Source organism: Tauraco erythrolophus, chromosome 4, assembly GCF_009769465.1.
Source record: "Tauraco erythrolophus isolate bTauEry1 chromosome 4, bTauEry1.pri, whole genome shotgun sequence".
Taxonomy (NCBI): Eukaryota; Metazoa; Chordata; class Aves; order Musophagiformes; family Musophagidae; genus Tauraco; species Tauraco erythrolophus.
This window is the reverse complement of record NC_141468.1, coordinates 43134529-43152091: the sequence shown is the minus strand read 5'-3', so window position 1 is coordinate 43152091 and position 17563 is coordinate 43134529. Positions and strand designations below refer to the sequence as shown.

The window sequence follows — 17563 nt, the reverse complement described above, 5'->3', positions numbered from 1 at the left end:
TTAAGTGATATGCCCAGATGCCGTAATGGTAGTCATTATCTTGGACTCTCTTCATTATTGGCTGCTGAAATGAGGTATGTGATCAATATTACATGACAGACAACAGACAGCTGTTCATCATCTCCTATCCACTCTTCAGGTTAGACTGGAAGCTTCTTTAGCACAGCAGTTTAGTCAGCAAGAAGGAAACACCCACTACTTCCTAAAGAAGGCATGGGAACCATCCTCATGAACAGCATTTCCTCCAAACTTGATTTGAATATCTGCATTCAATTACACTCACTTGAAGAAAAATTTCACTGCTCCCAATCTTCCAAACATCCTCTGGAGTAGTTTGTTTCACCTCCAACTTGCAGAGGTGTACCCAGAGTACTTGCTGGGACAACAATGAAACTGTGTCCTCTGCACAATAGAAAGTCTTCAGGATTCTTCCCGTCCACAAGAATCAGTCCTGGAAATCATCCTTTCCAGTCTTAGAATCCTTCCAACATCCTCACGAAACAAACACACCAGTGGCAGAAAATCTCCAGGAGTATCACAAAATCATCTATACCCAATACATAACAGCATATACAACGAATCATACATTAAGTATACCCAGGGATGTTCTTACTGACTTTTTTATGCTGAGGCATTATCCAGCTGAGCTAGACAACAATAAGTAGAAGCAAGAGGACATCCTTGCTGTAGTCATAAGTTTACAGTCTCATTTTCAATGAGGCACAGCAAGTGAGTGAGTGAGTGAGAAAGTAATGAAGAAGGACAAGGATAATGACAATAGATCACATTGGCATTGACTTGCTACACAGGAAACTGATGACTCAGAAAGGTTCCTCTAATTTCTATATAGCAGCCACCTCAAAATCGTTGCTCACACTGGCCATCATTAATTTGTTGATTTCTTGAAGGCATTCCAATAGGAGCAGTAGATCTTAAAAGAGTGGGCAGTGGCTTTATGGACTTGTTCCTCCACAGCACTCTGCAAGTAAAAGGCAATGAGGAAGCAACTGTGCAGATAATAGTGATATTCCGAACTTTCAAGGAAGGAGTGAAGGGAAAGAGGCATGCATGTACAACCTAATGAGATGAGATGAGATGCGATGAGATGAGAAGATCAACCCTCTCTGAAGTCAGTGGGAATCTTTCTATTGACTTCAATGAGAACTCAATCAAGCCCTAAAGGACAAAAGTAGAGTAGGGTCATTAAGGCAGACGGTGAAAGTGCAAACGTGTTTCAAAGTATTTCAGAGGCGTTAATATTAAAACGTACGGCCAATGTGATATATTTCTGCAAAGCGAGGCAGCATCTGTACGCTGTGACTAGAGTATGTTTCCCAGGTATGAAATGTGTCCTGGTCTCAGGCACATTTCTAGATCACTACATCATGGGAGCAGCGTAAAATATGCTACTTTCTGACAGGCTGCAAACGATCAGGGCAAAGAAGCACATACCTTACACCACTAGAAAGTTGGGATACTCAGATTTCCACTAATCTTACACCATTCGTTTCTAGTCCCGCTGGCTGAAAAGCTCTATGTGACTATTATCTTTTAGTGACTTATAAAAGAGAAAAAAAGGAAAAAAAACAGGCTCACATAGGTTTGACTCCTTCCTCTCTCTCCAATTAAATTTCTATCAGAGGGAAATCTCTATGCCCTTCTGATTTTACAAGAAGGGGTCAGTTCTCCCTCTACAGCCCATGTGTCGAGGGGTTGCACGGATCCTTCTTTTCCCTTACATATAATCAATCTATTCAAGTCTCCACACTTCTTCCCCACTCTCTTCAATTCCAGTCCAAAACTGTCAGCTGATGTAGCATGAACTGCTAAGGAAATAGAGAAATATTTAATGAAATTTCTGTGGCAGAATTCTTTTTATCTTTAGGTGATAAAAAACCACTGGTATCTAGCCCTAGTTGTCCTTAGGACAATAACTATTATGATCACGTAGGAACTGAGGAGGAAGAAAATAAGTAGTGAGCAGAATAATGCACTTTTGAAGTCCAGCATCTGGTTATCTAATAGAGAGAAGATATACTTTGATAGATCAATAAGGAAACTTTTTAAGGACAGTAAACATCTCTCAGCCCTGGTTCAGACTATGGATCAGAGTTTAAAATGCCAGAATTCTAAATACTTTGCATTTTTAAGTCATGCTCATTGGATGCTTTGCTATAAAAATATTACATTTAACTTTCACCAATCAATAAAGTGAATTGCATTCATCAATGATTTGATTATGTGTTGCTAAATATAAAATACTTAGCACTTAGGTACACATTTCTATGTAAAAGCTTTTCATTATACTGTCTAACTTCTGCAATAATTATAAATCTTGCTTGTTGCTCATCCTTCATTCCTCCTCCCTCCCTTCCCAACTCTCCTTTTTTTGTAATTCATTTCAAGTAGCTAAAACTGGGTGCAGAGCAACTAAACAATTATCTAGGATCAATTCCAAAGAAACAGTTGAGGAAAACACAAGTACGCTTTATGAGATTCCACTGGGAGGAAAATTTATTTTTACCTGATTTGTTAGACACCCATATAATTGCCTCTGATGAGATGTGGCTCGTATTTCCTACTGCAATTGTTAATGGAATCTGCCACAAGTAGCTGCAAGACAAAGGAGGGGGAATCTAAGAACAAAAATACTGAACTGATTCTTCTCACAGCAATCAGGGATCATGTCAAAGAAATCAAAACACAATTTCAGTAGCAGTGTAAAGATGTGGATTCTAACAAATTACTTTGATTTTGAAATGCATTTGCTATTAGCAATAAAACAATGAAAAAGTCATTCATTTTAAAAAAAAAACCCCTGAATTATATTTTACATTTTTCACACGCTATCATTATATGAGGATTTTTTTGCAAGGCTTTCCTGATTTAACAAAATGATACATAAAAGAGGAAATAATGATCTCCCATAGAAAGAAGAACACTTTTTAACATTTACTTAGAAAAAAAGAACCTCCAGGTAAAACATGCTTTGATTTATAGGAATTCCAAAGTTTAAAAATAACATACCCTTCTAGCAACTTCATAAAAAGCTATGATGAGCTTTCATAGCTGCTAATTTACAAAAACAAAATGAATAGGATGATCTCCACTTCTTTGTACCCTTTATTATCACTTACATGTATGCAAACTGGACAAAACATGCTGCATGTGGATTTGGAGATATGCTGATGTAATCGGACCTCAACTTCCTTACAGGTTGTCACAAACTGTTTCTCGTTTGGAATAAATGTAACAATTTACCTGAGAGTTTTATAACATCTTTATCTCAATAAACAAAAATTGACTATATGAAATCAATATTTAGGGATAGAGATGGAAAGGATGAATTCCTGCGTGTCTTCATCATCACCTCTATTCCTGAACTCTCCAAAGTATCACTTCACCAGCCAGTGAAAGACCAGACATTTCCCTCGCAGGCCTGCCATGTCATTTTGTCACCAGACAAGGAGAAGCACTCAGTAATGGTACAGGTGGTACCCTCGTCTAGGGAGTATGTGTGCATTTAAGCAAGGCAGCACGCCAAGAGAATGGCCCCAATTCAGACATCTAAGCTACCACTTAGATACCAAATCAGTATATCATTTCAGATTGATTGCATTAAAATGGTGCAAGGATGAGTGTGGGCAAGTTCTTGACGTCTGCATCAGCTTCTCTCCTGCTAGTACACAGCACTGCAAAACCAGCCTATGGTACCATAAAAATTAGGTTTGCTCCTTTTCGCTTACCCAGAAGCCAGCTCTACTGAACTACAAACATCACCCAAATGTGCCACAACTACAGTTGACGTGTGCCAGCTTGCAAGGGTTGTGCCTGGGAACACGCCTGCCGTTCGGCACTGGAAACCACAGGGATCACGCACCACGCACCACTGGATCCCCCCGTGCGGATTCAATGAGAAATAGTAGACTACTGCAGTAATTTCTGTTCCCCACTACCCTCAGATTTCACCAATAAGACCAGGATTATTTCACAGAATCACAGAAGCATAGAATGGTTAGGGTTGGAAGGGGGCTCAAAGATCATCTAGTTCCAACCCCCCTGCCATGGGCAAAGACACTGTCCAATACACCAGGTTGCCCAAAGCCTCATCCGACCTGGCCTTGAACACTTCCAGGGATGGGGCATCCACTTCTCTGGGCAACCTGTTCCAGTGCCTCACCACCCTCTGAGTGAAAAATTTCTTCCTTATATCTAATCTAAATCTGCCCTCTTTCAGTTTAAAGCCATTGCCCCTTGACTTATCACTACTTACCCTTGTAAAAAGACCCTCTCTAGCCTTCTTTTAGGCCCCCTTTAAGTACTGGAAGGCTGCTAGAAGATGACCCTGGAGCCTTCTCTTCTCCAGGCTGAACAGCCTCAACTCTCTCAGCCTGTCTTCATAGGAGAAGGGCTCCAGCCTCAAATCATCTTTGTGGCCCTCCTCTGGACTCGCTCCAGCAGCTCCATGTCCTTCTTGTGTTGGGATTCTATTATTTCAAAGGCCAGATGCAGCAAATGCTTCCGGACATGAGTAACTGCACACTTGATTTAAAAGTGCTGAGCGCAGACCTGCTGCAGGAGGTCTGGCTGCCAGGGCTCAAGGTCCAAGTTTGTGGACTTGCCACAAGTTCACTTGCCAAAGCCGGGAGTTCAGGCTCAACCCGGCTGCTGCTCCCAAGCCTTGCCTGGGGGCTGGAGGAAGGAAAGACCCCTGCTTCGCCGGCCCTGCTGCTGCACTCGGTTCCCCATCCCTTTGCGAAGAGCACCCCGCATGCACAGGGGTTGGCAACGTTCAGAACAGAACCGCATGTGCTGGGAAACACTTGTTCGTACAGCAGTGATTCACCAGAGAGGGGGAGATATTTGGAAAACTGTACGACTGAAAGAGCTATGAGTGACACTAGAAAGAAAATATGGCATTTAATGCCATATGGGAGAAGAAAAAATGTCCCATGTGATTTTAGGTTCTCTGAATGTTGGTATCATGACACACTAGGAAAATTATTAGATCTACTCATGCATCGAAGACACGCTTCATGTGAGCACATGCTCTGGAGGGCGTTTTTTGGATAACTGAGCTGCAGCATCCAAAGATGCTACTGCCTTTATCAGTCTGCCAGCTCCTTGTGCTGGATGTTACCACCCTCCATAGCACAGACAGCAGAAGAGGACGCCTCAGCTTCTCCAGTTCTCTGTCGGAACTTCATGCAAAGTTACCTTCATCATTGGCTTAACTAATACTCTGGACTGTGAACTAGAGTAATGAGGTGAAAACGTGCATTGTCCTGCTGCTTTTGCTACAGCAGCAATAACTTCTGGTTTGGCTGGTGAGGGCAGTCCAGAGACGCTGAAAGCGATGCACTGGAGAACATTCACAACTCTCTTGAATACCTTACACCTTACTAGACACTCACCAGTGTTTTACAGTCTGTCCAGAAAACCTTCTAGGAATGATATCATCTTTAAAAGTACACCTGGTTGCAAATAATCAGTTCTCCAGAATGAAAAAGATTCTGGCAAACTGTAGTCAAGAAAAACGAGGCAAAATTAAGCACAAAATTTGTACAATATCTGAGAAAACAGGAACTTTGGTATATGAAAAAAATGAAAGAACTGCATTTGCATGGTATTTTTATGACTCTTGAGATCAACTCCTACTGAAAAATTTTTACTGCAAAACAAAAGATACTGACAGCTGCCTATGTAGCTTATTTAAACACATATATACACATACACAAATATAAGTGTACGAACATATATATGGGCACCTGTTATTTTGAGAAGGAACTTTTTCTACAGAAAAGATATTCTGTACATTGCAATATCTATATGGAGATATTTGTATTATTTATATTACTTTATATTATTATTTTATGTTACTTCCAACTAAGGTAAATTCTATTGAAATAAGGACAGATCCTTCTCTGAAAGGTGATCTAGTTGTGGAACAGGAGTTATGTAAGCTACTTATCCTCAGAAAACACGTGTGGATTTAGTTGGGAAGATTAGTATTGGTAGATATAACTTTTATCTCCCCAAAATGAGAGACCTACTGATGTTCTCCGCACTCTCCAGAACCTCCAAATCTCATCCTCTTGGTTATTGGTTTACCAGGTAAACCACAGATTTCCCTTTAATAGACCTCTCTAGAAACCCATTTTTCCTGCTTGTACTGCTGCTGCTCTCTGTAGGTTTACCTGTTATCCCTTTCCGGTCCTCTTCATTAACTTTGAAACCTCTGCCACTGTTGCAGAAGCAGCTGTGGCTGACTTTTTTATCTGTGTGTGAGGGAGATGTATCTGGCTCACTTTTCAAGAATTTCTGTTAGGATGACTTCTCCTACACACCATCTCTGAATGATCTGTATAGACTGTGTTCTCCAGGTGTGACTAGGAAAAAGCAAACTTTTTTGTACTTTTGTATTGCACTCTTCTACTTTACAGAGAAAAGAGGAAGAGGCCCCACTCGCCTGTCTTCCCCCTGGTTTGTCTGGGAGTAGTGCACATCTTTTATCTAGTCTTTATCTGTTGGGAGCACCACCAATACGCTCTCTGTATGTATTTGACCAGGAAAATAAAGCATCCTGTTCCACCTGGCCATCTGCTGCCTGCTGTGACAAACCAAGTCCAGTGAAAATAAGAATCTAGCCTTGAAGGCTCATTTGGTTCTCCTGGCCTCAAGAATACATCTGCAGGAATTGGATGCCTGTTCAGGTAGCACACTCAGCTCTTGGGAGAAATGCAGCTAATGAACTGTGTGTTTGATCTCCCTGAGATGCTGCTGAGCTTCAGAGAGATCTGCACATAATGTCCCTCTGGATACAAACCTCTTCCCCTTAACAGGGACCTAAAGGCAGACCACTTAATTGTGGAGAAACTAAGGGCTACTTCAGCAATTTAAGAAACCAACTCTGAGGACGAGGAGAAGAGACATCTAAAATTGGAACAGACATGGTAAATATGAACTGTGCTGAACATAACATTGTTCAGTCATAAATGTCTTAAAGAGATGTAGTAAACGGGAATCTTGTTGAAAGGTAGTATAAATAAGCCTTTTACTGGCAATTTACAAGTGAGAAACAGCTAACGTGAAATAGTTAAACTGAGGTTTACAGGATAACATGCACAATTAAAGGGAATGCATTGGTGTTTTGTTTTTTTTCTCCCTGGTAGCACCACATCAATGCATAATACTGAAGTGTGTTACCATCTCCATTCACCTTAAAAAATAATCAGAGGGGCTTGTTTGAGAAAGTAATACAATCATGCAACTGCTAAGGCACATGCAATACTAGAAACTAGCTAATTATGCTCTGCTTGGAGTATATAGATTTTTTGTCTCGAGCATTACATAATGATTACATAGTCAGTATTAGTGTACTTTATCTCACTCAGAAAATGATCAGGTTTGTGATAAGTACTTGCTTACACCTTGATTTCCAGCAAATAAGAACTGAGATCCCTTCGTGGGCAAATTCTGAGACCATAAAGCGTCAAGCAAACATGATGCCTCACACTTCTCTCTGTGATGAACAGTAATGTCACAGTAACATTAGACTTTCAGTGGAACAATCAGTTGGCTACTTTGTAAATAGCTACGCAAAGCCAAAAAATGGCAGTAGATTATTTCCTCTGCTGACAAAACAAAGATCTCAGGTCATTAAAAAAGAAAAGGCAAGGCTCCCAGAGTTTGAGATTTTGCACACCTTTTCAACTACTTTTTCACATTAATGAACCCTTCTGCTGAGATGTAAACCCGTATGTTTCCAAGATTCACCCTCCTAGTAACCATAATGTGCCAAGCTTCCACCCACTGCCTCTAGTGAATACCATATTCTTCCAGTGACATTTCTCCTTTCTCCCCAGCTTCAAATCTAAACAAAGAACTTCAGCTATTCCTAGTCATTACTCACAGAACAATGAAGATATCTGCTCAATATTCAGAAGCTTATTATCCTTGGCTGCATTATAAAGAATATGCAAGTAATGTGATTGCTTCATGTAAAGTGACAGAATATCTGTACCTAAAATACCACAGCAGAATTCAGCTAACCTGCTTTTTGAATGGGAGAGGACATGAACAACCACGTCCCTCTCTACATTCCTCTGCTTTTACAGACCTCTGAGTTAAAGACTCCTCATCTATCCTGCTGTTCTTTATACAGAAACCACACTTAATCCTTCCTATTGCCCACCTCTATATTTTTTCTATCTATTATACTCTTTCCCAGGTTAGAAAGCCAGACCTGCCTTCCATGCTTTGAAGGCAGGCGTACCACGGATTAAGAATAGCATAATTATTTTCTCTTCTACACCCCTTATACTTTTTTAATGCTCCTTTCCTACTAATCCCTACTGTTCTATTTACTTGCTTGACTGTGTCTGCACACCGAGCTGATGTTTACAGAAAATTGCCTACCATAACTTCAAGGTCTCTTTCCTGAGGAAAAACAGTTTCTTCAGAACCTACCACTGAGCATCTAAGTTAGGACTGTCTTCCCCACACATATCACCTTTGCATTTATCAACATTAAGCTTCATCAGTCATTTTATCACCATGTCAATCAGCATTAAGGGATACTTCTGTAATCTTGGTAATTAACCTTTGGTTTTACCACCTTCACAAACCTCTTACTACCAGAAAACCCTGTCACCTCACTCTTCCATGCCCTTTATCACATCATTGAATAGGAAAAACTTCAGCACAAGTTTCTCAAGAATTTAATGGGTTATCACCCTCCACTGAGAAATTCAACCATTTAATTTCTCGCCTTTTGCTTATATTTTTTAACTTCTCTCTTATCCCAGTACAGATTATCTTCTTTAGGAATCATTAATGAGGAAGCTGGACCTCCAAAGATACATAAAGAACAGTTAAAATGACAAGAGGCTAAATACATCTAGATATAGAAGACATATTTATAGTCTTTGATTATATACTTAGCTAGAAAATCAGAGGAGAACCATGACAAGGTAGAAGAACAGAACAATGTACAGACTTTAGAAAAAAAAAAACCACTAGTATTTTTTAGTACATCTAACAACAGAAGAATAAAGGCAAAATCAAAATGCTATGCACAAAAGCGAATTAAGTGATCTGCCTCTTAGAAGGATATAAGAAGCATAATTATTTTTAAATGTAGTGGCAATCATGAACTTAAATCATAGAATGATTTAGGTGGGAAGGGACTTTAGGAGATACAACCCTTTGCTCAAATGTGCTAACAGCACAGGAAAACAGAGTTTCATTGTAGGTAGAACATGAAATCAGAGGAGGATACAAAGGCTGTACTTTCAGCTGCATCACACAAAGTCAATGAAGTCAAATGTGGAAAATTATTTGCCATCTGCTTTTTTTTCCTAATCTCTCCCACTGCAAAAAATCTACAGATTTACTTTCAGAAAAGCTGAACACCAGAAGCTGTATGTACCTTCAAACAGCTTACTAGGCTGAGAAATGAAATTGTGAGTTGTCTAAATTATCTCTGGTTGGAAAAACAGAAATAATGTATTTTCCATGAGCTGGCACTGGTGAAGCCTCAGCCATCACTCTTCTATGACTTAGTTTCTCTGGGCTGTATTCAGCTGTGCAAGGTTGTGTCAAATGAGCTGCTGTGGGATACCTGAGACACCTGTCAGGGGCTGAAAGACACCGTACAGCACCTACGGATGCTTCTGCCCATGTAGCGGCAGCACAAGGTCAAGCAAGATACTTGGGGGCACCTCCAATGGCACCAGTCACCTGTGCAAGCAACTAAACAAGCTTCTCCACCCACTTGATGTTTACAACAATACCTTCAATAATTCCCAAGGGAACTTTTTCGTTTCTAACTGAAAAAGGCAAATTTTCAAAACCAAGCTGCTCATAAGAAAAGGAAGACTTCAGCACAGATTTTCAACTATAATATTTAAAACAGGCACTGCTGCAACATTTCATAACTGCTATTTAAATGAAAACTTCAAGTTTTTTGATTCAAAATGAATTTCGGTTGAAATACAAGTTAATTGAAGGGGGAAGTTAAAATGAATGAAACTGAAATGTAAGGTACTGAAATTATGGAATTGAAATGAAGGTTCTAAACCAATTTTTTTCCCAATTTTTTACTTTTTGTCCTGATGCAGTACAGGGAAATGTTTTGATATGTTGCAAATTTCTGTGGGATGGGAATCCGTTTCTTGCTCATCTGTAACACTTACTAATCTTTGTAAAGTATTTTGAGAACATAACAATCTGAGATTTTGTATCACTGAAGGATATGATTAAAGCTATTTAATACAGAATTGAGGTATAAAAATAAATTTAAGAGTAAAAAGGATAAAAAGAAAAAGCAAGAGTAAAACTGACTGGTTAAGACACCTGGCTCCTTGATTTAACCACGAGAACTTAATATCCAAAATGCCAACTCTGTCTCCTCAGCTGGAGTCTGAAACATCCAGAGTAGCTGAAGCTGAGAAACAGTGACTAAGGACTCCTTGGCCTTAGTTTCCTATTCTCAGCATTCCAGATGGAGAATGATGAAATTTCATGTACACAGAGACACATGCTTGGGTGAGCAGTGCTGAGTCTGAGGAGAAGACACCCTCCTGGTGCGGCCCTTGCCAACAGTGATGATTCCTTGACTAGGTTAGGACACTGACAGGGGCATTTCTTACCAAGGGAATACCTTGCTATGGGCCATCCCCATAAATTCATGTTGTTGGGATTTCAGAGACAAAAGAATACGAAAAGTAATGAGAAAATGTGACCTTCTGGAAAGCAAGGAAGTCTTACAGAACAAAATGAATACTAAAAATTAAAGATTTGTATTTTTACATCAGTTGCATACTTGGCTGATCTGCACAGACATACACGAATAGTGGCCGGTGAAAGCAGCATTTACCTCCATGTCTGTAAAAGTTTCTGGCTAATAATCTTAAAGCTCATGATAAAATAAAGGGCACAGAAAGTTGATAACATGCGAACTAACTAAAAGATACTGTGAAGTTCAGACACGAAATCAGTATAACAGAAAGAGAGTAGAGATCTTGCATTTCTTCTCCTTGCCAAGACAACTGCAATTTCTGTTAGCAAGGCAAAAGAAGGCATTTGTTTTCAGTGAATTTTGAATATTAAGGTAGTGGAAGGTTCAAAGACAAATTGTTAATGGAAAACCTGAAACAGTATTCAACTAATCTATGAAATTACAAGTCTTGTTGTATGATACCTGGAAATATTTATTCCTAGGCTGAGAGCACAAGTAGACATTAGGTGGTGAGTGGGAAACAAGTTGTTGAACAGCACAGGAGCTTTAGAGCTTCCTACTACAGAAAGAGATTATATATGAAGCAGAACTCAGCAGTACCAGGAGAAAATTTTGTAAGCCACACTTTCTAGAGAGACTGTGTTGGGAAAGATAACTTAAAAGCATCATACAGATTTTCCCAGGTTATTATATAGTATAGCGTCTCATTCACTATAGAGTATTTCAGGTACCAGGGGAAGCTCATGTGAATATCACAGGAAATCACATACTTCTGTTAAGCGTGATTCTACAGAATGTTAGTTCTGTTTAATGGATAAGGAGCTGTTGATATATTCACATTGTGAATATCATTCTCACAAGACTGAAGAACACAGAGATTTCATTAGATTTAATACATGCCAGCAAAGTGATTGTAGGCTGTGCCAGGAGGCACGACACAACAGAAGATGTTATTCCCATTCTCACAACTATTACACCTCCTACACTGAGCCAGAGTGTCAAGGGATTCCTTGTACCCTGTCAGCACGGAAGACAGCAGATAGGAAGAGAAGATTTCACTAACTTTGTAGCAAAGACAAATACAAGATGAAAAATGGAAAAAGGAGAACAATTTGAAGTAACTGAGATCAACCGAGCACAGCTTGGAGATATTCACTGATCGTCTGCGTATGCCCAGGGTGATCTTAATTCCTCTGTTCAGAGTGAGAACAAGTTTAATGCATGCAACAATGAGAAACAGGTGAAAAACACTGGTAAAGGTAACTGATTAAGTTTGATTCCCCTACAAGTGGGATGAAAAAGCAGACAACAGCAGACTTTTTAATCAAATGAGAAGTTGCAATTAGCCAAATTGAAATCATAAAGGACAGCACTTAGGTTTTATTAACTGGAGAAGGCCTGCTGGTGTCTGAGTCGGACAGGACTTTCACAAGTCCTGCAGACAGACAATTTCTGACTGCAACACTGTACACAGTGAGGAAATTAAGAGAGCAGGACACGGCAAGTGTGCCACACCACATTAATTGTGGGATGCATATCAAGGGTTTGCTGGACTTGAGCAAGATGAGGGAAGGAAATGGTGCTAAGGTTGGGATCCTAGCATTCCAGGGCTTCTGCCCTCATCAAAGACTAACAGACTGGCCAAAAAGAAAAAGGCAAGCTAAGGCAAAAAAAGGGACACAGAAGTTAATAACACTGACTACATGACCAACTAGAAAAAGACAGAAAGAAAAGAGTGTGGAAGTGTTTAAGTTCATTCTGGATTATGCTAGGTAGAGGCATTTTCAGCCCCTTTACAAAAGCAAGGTAAGAATTTGGACTTTGGTGGACTCTGTGAATTAAAGACACTGTTCCAGCATAGCCTTTAGGGAGCTTTATCTGACTGTAATAATGGAGTTAGGGTGCCATGTAATACACATAGAATATTGTCTAAGGAGATAACAAAACTGCAACCGAGACACAAGTTACTCTGAAATTAATGGTCTTCGTGTTACCATCTAGACCTAACAGTGTCAAAACCTAACTGAGCTTTTGGTATCAGTTTCTTCTTTCTCACTAATGTCTCACCTATGGAGGAATTCGACTTTTTAGTCAGAGCAACCTACCAACCAAAGCAACCCAATGGTGTCAGCCCTTGATGGGTGCTGCCAGGCAGAGAATAGCTTGACTACCTGGTGGATCTGAATGGGCTCCATATCTGAGACGTCAGTTTTTGAAGAGTATTGCCAGTTTCTAATAGAAGTGAACATAATAGATGTCTCATAGATGAACAGAAATCAATTTGTAGAGCAGTCTTGCCTTTTAACTACTAAGATTTATCTACTTTGTCTGAGGTTTTCAAAGATATTGATGAGATGTTGTCGTGGGTTAGGTTGAACCGCCCCCCCACACACACAGCCGGTCACTCCCCGTCCCCCAACCCCAGGAATGAGGGAGAGAATTAAAGGATAAACGGGAAACCCGTGGGTTGAGATAAGAGTGATTTAATACAGATGATTTAATACAATGTAGGTGCTCACCACCCCCTCGTATGCGAAGCCCGTCTCGTCCCGAAACTGCAATCCCGGACGAACGCGAGGCCCCGAAATAGAGAAGGGCAGAGAGGGAGAGATAGTACTCCGAGAGTGGGAGTACTGGGAGAGAGAGAGGAAAGAAAAAAAAGAAAGAAAAGCAATAGAGCGAAAAACACAGCAAGCGCAAAAGAGCAAAAGCGGCAAAAGCCAAAGCACAAAAGCCAAAGCGCAAAAGCCCTTCTTCCCGGCTGACCCTCACTTTTCTGCATGACGCTGCATGATATGGAATACTAATTGGCCAGTTTGGCCCTCAATCTTAAGTTCGCCACAAATCACAAGGGGAATGGTGTCCCCCTTGTCCCAGCTATGCTCCCCCCTTATCCCGCCGTGCTTCTGCACTCCGGCACACTGAAAAGTCCTTGGAGTTTCACATCCAACCACAAACATCAGCTTGCTATCAGCATTCTTCTCAGAGCAAGTCTCTGAGTAAAACCAAAACACGGAGCTCTTCCAGCTGTTAAAAAAAAAGAAGAGCTAACACTGTCCCAGCTAAAACTGGAACAGATGTGTAGTTGAATCCACCTAATATGTATTTCAGAGGGAAAAAAAAACTTGGGGATTTGGAAAGTATTTGGATTTGAGGGCCTATTATAATTTTGAATACAAAATATACTTAGATGCACACATGAAGGAAACCATGGCTATTTAGTATTGTGTGAGAGGGTGACTATATTCTAGTCCTGAAAGATGCTAGCACTTCTGAGATTACTTGTTACTTGATGGTAAGCCTCTTTATTTGCAGTTCCGCCTCAACGCAGCTCCTAATTTTATATATTTGTCTATTTTGTATGCTTTCATTTAGAAACTCATGTTAAAAAAGGCAATCATATTGGTATATTCGAAAATACAGGTTGATAGTTGCTTCCAAGAGTAACTATTTCTAGGATAGATCACAGATCACTTGGGGTTTTTCTGTATAAGTATCTAAATACAAAGACCTGGAGGGAAAAATATTTTCAATGCCAATATGATATTGCTGGAATGTATTTTAGAGGCATATATATAATTCAACTTTAGTCAGAACAGTGATTACCATGTTTAACAGCAATGTATTAGACACAGATTTTGTGGTTTTCCTTTACTCTGTCATAGTCCTAGTTCTTCCCAGATTTTACAAGAATCTTTGGAATAATTCTGGGCAATAAGTAAGTCCTACAGTTGAAACAGGGAAAACAATTTACATTCTTCAGGAGTCTTATGCCAAATGTAATGCCCTTGCCAATGCAATGAAACCACGAAGTCCCAGACTTAAGAAAAGGCTTCGGTGCTGTAACAGCAGCACTAGTGGGAAAGAGCCCACGTGCGGCTCCGCACTGTGGGACTGCCTTAAGAGGACAGCATGCATATGCTGTTAGAAAATAGCTGTATGTTTTCGGCCGTCCCATATAAACCCCACTCTCCTCTGGTCTGATTGCCTTTTTAAGGGTAGACACAAGGTAATTTCAATGAGTTAATTTGAATTAAATCCCTCAATTTGAAAAGAAAAAAAAAAAGCATCGTCTGATAATAATATAATATTATCTGATTACTAAACTTTCTACAAAGTTCTGCATAAATTTAGCGTAATATTTCATACCAAAATAAATCATAAATCAGGTATTTATGAACATTATGGGACTCTCTAAAATTGACTCATTTCAATGTCAGTGCTAGCAGAGTACCTTACTAAATTTAGAAAAATATTGTAGGCAAAGAACAAACACTACAAATTCTTTGTCAGTACATGCTTTCTCTTCCCTGCCTAACACTACCTTTTTACACTAAAACACAAAAGGCTTCATTTTCAAAAGTGACAAGCAATTTTGGGTGCTGAGTCAGAGATGGATAGCAAATGGGTTTATGCAATATTAAGTGTCAGTATTCTAACAGCTGCCTCTTTACTCTCCAATCACAGAATCATAGGATAGTTTGAGTTGGAGGAGACCTTTAAGGGTCATCTAGTCCAATCCCCCTGCAGTAAGCTGGGACATTTTCAAATAGATCAGGTCGCTCAGAGCTCCCTCCAACCTGAGTTTGACTGTTTCCAGGGATGGGGCACCTACCACCTCTCTGGGCAACCTGGTCCAGTGTTTCACCCCTCTCACTGTAAAAAATTTCTTCCTTATATCTGGTCTAAATCTACTGTCTTTTAGTTTATCACCATTACCCCTTGTCCTATTGCAACAGGCTCTTAATCCCTATTGCAACAGGCTCTTAATCATAGAATCATAGAATCATAGAATAACAGAATCACAGAATCATAGAATGGTTAGGGTTGGAAGGGACCTTAAAGATCATCTAGTTTCAAACCCCCTGCCATGGGCAGGGAAACCCTCCACTACACCAGGTTGCCCAAAGCCTCATCCAACCTGGCCTTGAACACTTCCAGGGATGGGGCATCTACAACTTCTCTGGGCAACCTTTTCCACTGCCTCACCACCCTCAGAGGGAAAAATTTCTTCCTTATATTTAATCTAAATCTGCCCTCTTTCAGTTTAAAGCCATTGCCCCTTGTCCTATCACTACATGCCCTTGGAAAAAGTCCCTCTCCAGCTTTCCTGTAGGCCCCCTTTAAGTATTGGAAGGCTGCAACAAGATCACCCCGGAGCTTTCTCTTCTCCAGGCTGAACAGCCCCAACTCTCTCAGCCTGTCTTCATAGCAGAGGTGCTCCAGCCCTCGGATCATCTTTGTGGCCCTCCTCTGGACTCGCTCCAGCAGCTCCATGTCCTTCTTGTGCTGAGGACTCCAGAGCTGAACGCAGTATTCCAGGTGGGGTCTCACGAGAGCAGAGTAGAGGGGCAGAATCACCTCCCTCGACCTGCTGGCCACGCTTCTTTGGATGCAGCCCAGGATACGGTTGGCTTTCTGGGCTGCCAGCGCACATTGCCAGCTCATGTTGAGCTTCTCATTCACCAGCACTGCCAAGTGCTTTCCTCAGGGCTGCTCTCAATCCATTCTCCACCCAGTCTGTACTTGTGCTTGGGACTGCCCCTGCCCACGTGCAGGGGGTTGCAGCACCTGCCCAGCATCCTCTGTTCTGTCTTGCACCAGTGCAAAATGTCCTTGCAGAATTGCACATGTGGTGCTGATCATGCAAAGCCCATCTTTATGTTGTCCTTTACCCATGAGTATAGTCCCTTGACTACAGAGTGCAGATCTGAGATTTCTCTGAACAGAGTGGAAGGATGTCTTACAGGCTGAGGAGGGACCTCCCCTAGTAGAAATAAGAGTAGCATTTTAGCTATGCCTACAATCCTCCAACATGTTCTCAGAGAATGTGCCAAGTATTTTTCAGTGTATTCCAATGTTCAGTTCTGATTTTTCCTCAAGATGTTGTGAATTTAAGCAAGACTAAAATATAATTCCTGTGATAGTTCCTCTTTTCTCAGTAAACTTCCCTAAGAGTCCTCCACCAAAATATCTCCTCCATAAAATCTGAGATTCTACTACTGAGCATGAAGGCTCACATACAGAGATAAGGAAAAAAAAAACCCACATTATCAGCAACTTAAGAAATTAAAAGAAAGAAGAGGTAAAAAAAGGAAGCACTTAGTCATTTCATCCTTTGATCTACAATGGGGAATCCACACCTCTGATTTTTACAAAGCCAACAAAATATGACATTTATCCACCTTCACCCCTCCCGTTACCCTTGTCTCTGCCAAACGCCGTTTGGGCTTTCCCCAATCTGTTCTTCACTTCACTAAAGCCCCCATTTTAACCACCTTCTTCTTTTCTCTCGTTCTCTGTATTTGTTCTCAACTTTAATGCTCTCAACTCCTGCTCACGTCTGCACCCTGTCATTCCCATTCCCTCCCCCTGCGTGTTCGGCAGCTCCCCACCAGCACTGCTGCCCTGATTCTCCTCTTTGCCTCCCCACTTCACTCTGAATTAAAACATAGTGCTGCCCTCAAGTATATGCTCCTTCCCTCACCATGAAATTGATTTAATTAATGTGAGTTAATGAAGTAGTTTTGGTATCTAGCAATCCCTGAGAGTCGGTATTAGCAAATAAGATGAGGAAAGTGACACAGTCTGCAGTGACACTAAAATGCAGCAGCAGTTTTTCTCTGTCAGCCTAACTTCTGTCAGGATACGAGTGCTGCCACCGCACAGGAAGCAATGACACAATACACCAATTTTGTCTTCTTTAGCATTCTGCAAATTCCAACACTGAAAGTTGCCCATTTCCTCTGCACCAGAAGTTTGCCTAGTGAGAATCGTTTCTCACAAACAGAAGCTGTGAAATAGTTTTGGAAATAAAGTGTT

The 17563-nt window shown here is 40.7% G+C and overlaps 1 protein-coding gene across 1 annotated transcript in view; it reads right to left on the bottom strand.

Annotated features, from left to right (window-relative positions):
* Positions 1-17563, bottom strand: part of TRHDE (thyrotropin releasing hormone degrading enzyme) — a 225867-nt gene that overhangs the window by 51957 nt on the left and 156347 nt on the right. Inside the window, exon 10 of the mRNA XM_086610212.1 lies at positions 2525-2613. Within this exon, the coding sequence (XP_086466338.1) occupies positions 2525-2613 (89 nt within the window). The remainder of the gene's footprint in view (positions 1-2524; positions 2614-17563) is intronic.